The sequence below is a fragment of the Cannabis sativa genome, chromosome 9 (genome assembly GCF_029168945.1).
Source record: "Cannabis sativa cultivar Pink pepper isolate KNU-18-1 chromosome 9, ASM2916894v1, whole genome shotgun sequence".
Taxonomy (NCBI): domain Eukaryota; kingdom Viridiplantae; phylum Streptophyta; class Magnoliopsida; order Rosales; family Cannabaceae; genus Cannabis; species Cannabis sativa.
The window spans coordinates 31,588,573-31,593,594 of NC_083609.1; the positions used below are offsets into that span (position 1 = coordinate 31,588,573).

Below are 5,022 nucleotides of genomic sequence, written 5' to 3' on the forward strand. Positions count from 1 at the left end.
AAAGGTATATGACAGCTGCCAAAGAGGCTTGCAAGCCTTTTTCTGTTATTTTACCATATTACTTCTCTATGTTAGACTTCAAAGGCCTTCGCAACGAAGCTAAGTTTAGCACTATGGAACCGTTCCCTATTGTTGTTGTTGATGGTTTACCCGAGCAGGTCACAGCATAAGTTTTATGTATAGTGTTCAATGTTTTTCACTGCTTGTTTGTATTGTTATTTTTTTGTTATGTGACTTTGATTTTTATTAGTGTTCTCATAGTGTCTGTTTTTGTGTTTTCTTATTGTTTTTTTTCCAGTGATTGTGGTGTTTTTGTAGCATCATTTGCTGAGTATTTCATTGATGGCAAACCCATCCCATCCTCTGGTTTTGATGTGGAAATTCACCGCGATCGTTTGGCTGTGTTATTTTATCAATATGGCATGAAAAAGCAACTTGAGAACATTGAAAGTGAATCCGAGGCCCCTCCCAGCCTTCCCAAGAAGTGATTTGTTTTTTCAATCAGACTGTCATTGTTCTTATAGTTTTTTAATGTTGTTTTTATGTTTTTTTATGTTGTTTTCGTAAACAAACATTGGTGTTCTGTTATGTTTTCTTACGCTTTGTGTGGACAATATGTAATCTTTATTTTTGTATGTTTTTTCTTCTTCTTCTTATGTACAAACAAGTTGGTATGTTAAATTTGTTAGTATTTTCATTTCACATCCCTTATTTTTATGTTTTTTTTTCTTATAGTTTCTCTATTTTTTTGAATACAAATATTCATTTCAGTATTAAAAACACAAACTGTTTCAATAATAAACTTCATATATATATTCAATTTAGTATCCAACATCTTTTAATATCCAATCTAAAGTATCATCAAATCCCAATGTAATCAATGTTTTCAAATAAAAACTGTATTCCCTTTGTATTTCAGAAATTTAAATTCCTCAATATCTCATTCTCAAAAGGTATGTGTAGTTTTCTTTTGTTTTTTCCACTGTTGTTCTGTTGTTGTTTTTATTCCCTTCTACGTCTTCTGCTGCATGTTCTTTTGTTATGCCCCAGTTCACCACATTTGCTGCACTTGTTGTGTTGATCCTTTTCCCATCCAGCCTTCCTTCTTAATGTTTTTGGTCTTCCTGATTTTACTCTTTCATGTGGAGGCAAGACTATAATATTCTTCACTTCTTCCGGTACCTCCCACTCACTTTGGTGTCCTATTGGGTAAACTGTCCCTGAATAAGTTGCCAGCCAATTTTTTTTTGTGTAGTAATCTGAACAGTAGGTGTACGGGTCCATGTTCATCTCCCTCATCACGGCCACAGCGTGCCTGCATGGCATTTCATCTATTTGGAACCTGTTGCACGTGCATGTTCTTTTTTCTAGGTCTACTTCCCACGATTCTTTCATTCTTGTTACCTCAAACAAGTAATCTGTTGTTGCTTTAACCTGTTTTAAATTTTATTACAAAAAAAATAAACATAGCTGATATTCTTACAACAACAATACAAAACTATTAAAACAACACTACAACAACACATTTTACTTACTGTTTGTTTTTTTTTTTTACAAAAAAAAAAAGAAGCATAATTAATATTTTACCTCCAGATTCAATGAGTATGTGTAATTTTTCAACAGTATGTCTTCTCCAGTTGGTGATAACTTAGTGAAGGTGTTGTGTGCTTTTGTCCTATTAGTATGCGTCCATTGTTGCACCAATGCTCTCAAGCATTCTAGCAGTGTTGTAATTGGTAGCTCCCTTGCTGCCAAATTTGCAGCGTTCAGTGATTCTGATATGTTTGAGGTCATTTTAGAATACCTCTTGTTTTGGCTATGAATTCTTGACCACTTTTCATAACCGACTTTTTTTAGGTAAGGTTTTATGCGTTTGTCCAATCCATCCAATTCAGCCATGTGGAACTCAAATTGCTTTTCTGTGTAGGCTTTGACTGCTCCAAAGAATGGCAGATTGTATTTGGCAGCATGTTGTTTGAAGCTTGTTTTAAGGTTGCTCAAAATGTGGTAACCGCAGTAACTGTGTGTAATAGATTTCTCTTGCTGCTTTGATGAGGCTTTCATTCCTGTCTGAAATTAGGCATTGGTGTTCCCGGACCCCATACGCTTCTTTAAATTTTTTGAAGAACCATTTCCAAGATTGGTCATTCTCAGAATCTGCAACACAAAACGCTAGTGGAAAAATATGACCTGCTGCATCTTGTGTGCATGCACACAACAAAGTTCCCCCACAAGCAGCTTTGAGGAACGTTCCGTCCACAACAACTATCGGTCTGCATGCTCCCCACCCTTTTATGGATGCATCCAACGCCATGAAAACAAAGAGCAAGCTGTTGTCTTCTGTTGTTTTCAGATCGACAAATGATCCAGGGTTTGTTTTTTCCACCATGTGTAAGAAACTCGGTATTAGGCTGTACGAGTCACTAGCATTACCTCTCAAGTCATTTACTGCATGTTCCTTACTTCTCCAAGCTTTCATATAGTTCATTTTGATGCCATATCTGTATTTCAACTCCCCTTTTATGTCCATCGGTGTTGCCTTTGTCTTTATGTTCAAGAACTTCGGTTTTATGCATTCCCCTATCAGTTTCGATGTTGCTTGCCTTTGGTCTTCATGCCTAATATTTATGGGGCATGTGTGCATATTTGAGAACCTATTAAAACAAAAAACAACATTAAAAAACTTTTAAAACAAAAAACAACAAAAACAACATTAAAAAACTATTAAAACAAACCTGTTGCAGAGATCAAACAGGTGTATTTCAGTACAAAGTGTGGAAAAAGGGCATTTGTTCAGGCTGACAACAAAAACAACATTAAAAAACTATTAAAAACAAACCTCCTAATTATGAATGTGTTTGTTGGGCCATTTCTCGATGCTCGTAGTGACCAATTGCAGCTTTCGTAAACACATTTCAGACTGTACTCTTGAGAGCAGGACTTCCACACTTTGTACTGAAAGTTGTTTTTGATTGCGTAGTAGCTGAGGACATTCTTTAGAGTTTCTTTGTCTTTGTATGCCTGTCCTTTTTCCACTTTGGGGTGATGCTTGTCTGTTATTAACTTTGCATTGTTGATGTCGATTTCTGGATCCAGTTTTTTACTGGTGTTTCCAAGTTTTCCTACCATTTCTTCAGCAACCAGATTTGCATAGTCAATTATGTCGAATTTGTCATTCTCATCTTCTATTGTTTCTGACTGTTCCCCTTCTTCTGTTTGCTGTCCCGTTGTGTATGATTCGGTTGTTGTTATGTTGTTTTCAAGCGTTATTGTGTTGTTTTCGATCATTGCCACATTATATTCATACGATGTTGTTGTGGATATCAAATTTGGTGTTGCATCAGGTGTTGTGTTGTTGTTTTGCTGGTTGACGCATAGTGGATATGTGGTGAAATCTGTTTCCTTGATTTTCAATTCCAAGTAAAAGTAGAGGCTTCGATCGTTGCATATTTTGATCGGTGGTATTCCTTCTTTAGCTTGGTACTGTATTTGTAGTGTTGTGCTGGTGTTTTTGCACCCCAATGAAGTAAGCAGTATTTGCAGTAGCTCTTCGTACTTGCATTTTGTTGGTATGAATTCTCCACTAGCCACATAGTTCACATAATTGTGATCTTCATTCCATTGTCCATTGCTCTTGATGAGTACTGGTAGACGTTCCATTACCTGTCATTCCAGTGTCTTATTTCATGTTAAAACAATAGTACAACAACAGTAAAACAATAGTAAAACAACAAAAAAAAAAATCAACAAAAAAAATAATACAACAACAATAAAACAACACAAAAACAACCAAATACAAATACCCATTATATTTTTTATTAGTTTTTATTATTATATTTGTCTGATTCATATATGTAGGAATGTTTTTGTATTACTAACCGCAAAACAACATTAGAACAACCCTAATTTTTTGTATGAATAATTGTAGTAATTTATCAACTATTTTTTTCGAATCATTTTGTGTTACAAACGTCAAATTAACAATAGAACAACCCTCATTTATCTTTTTGCATAATAAATTAAAGAATATCACATTTGTGTTTTCGTTTTTTTTTTAAAACTTCAGATCTAAATCTGGGGTTGTGTTTTTTTTTTTTTTGTTTTCGTAAGAATTAAATTAATTTTTGGGTTTTGTTGTGTTTACCTCTGTTATTTTGGGGGGACAGTGTTTTGTAGTTCTTGTTCTTCAATTCTGCTTCCTTTTACCAAAAACTCTTCGCCGGATTTAATGGTTTTTTCTTGGTGATGTCCAACTCTGGCGACTCCCCACACACGAAGCAGGTCGTTTTCCCGTGTTTTTTACTGTTCACAGTATAAATGTTAAGTTGTTGGGCTTGGGCAGTACAAAAGTAAAGAAAATGGGCTGGGGCAGTAAAAAAGTTGTTTTTGCCGTGTCCCAGTATTTTTGTAAAGTTTTGGTCCAAAAACAGTATATATGTAAATTTCCCTATCTAAACCCATATTTCACGTTTTTGTTTCTAATTTAATTATTTTTTTTTTTTACTTTATTTTACATTTACATTTTAGGGTTTTTTTCTATTTGGAAAATTTACACCAAATACTAACTTTTTTTTCAAACATTACATTTATAATTATTAAGTTTTCATAAATATGGGAATTGAGGGTATAGATTACTTTTTTATGGCATAAATAAATAACACTATAGGGTTATGGGTTTTTTTATTTTTTATATTTATATGGGTTTTTTTTATGCCATATTTTTGTAAAAAAAATAGAAATCCCATATTTGAAAAACAACAATAAGTTTTGCCAAAAAAGTTGTCAAAAAAATCACGGTCGCCGGAAAAGTCACCGAAAAAATCACCAGAAAGTCAACGTCGCTAGAAAAGTCACCAAAGTAAATGTCTCATATATAACTAAAAATATAACCAGTTATATGAATAAAAACTAATAACTCAAACTGGTTATAATTGAAATATAACCGGTTCTGTAACATAATAAATAAATATAAATAACATAAAATAACTTAAATCAGTTATAATTGAAATAGAACCGGTCCTA

At 33.7% G+C, this 5,022-nt stretch overlaps 1 protein-coding gene across 1 annotated transcript; it reads right to left on the reverse strand.

The window, feature by feature from the left end:
* Positions 1 to 1,002: 1,002 nt before the first annotated feature.
* LOC133031360 (uncharacterized) lies at positions 1,003 to 2,293 on the reverse strand. The gene is made up of 2 exons (XM_061104845.1): positions 1,588 to 2,293; positions 1,003 to 1,434 (listed from the first exon to the last, which is right to left on the reverse strand). The coding sequence occupies exons 1-2, from the start codon at positions 2,062 to 2,064 to the stop codon at positions 1,003 to 1,005; spliced, it is 909 nt and encodes a 302-aa protein (XP_060960828.1). The 5' UTR covers positions 2,065 to 2,293.
* Between the last annotated feature and the right edge of the window lie 2,729 nt (positions 2,294 to 5,022).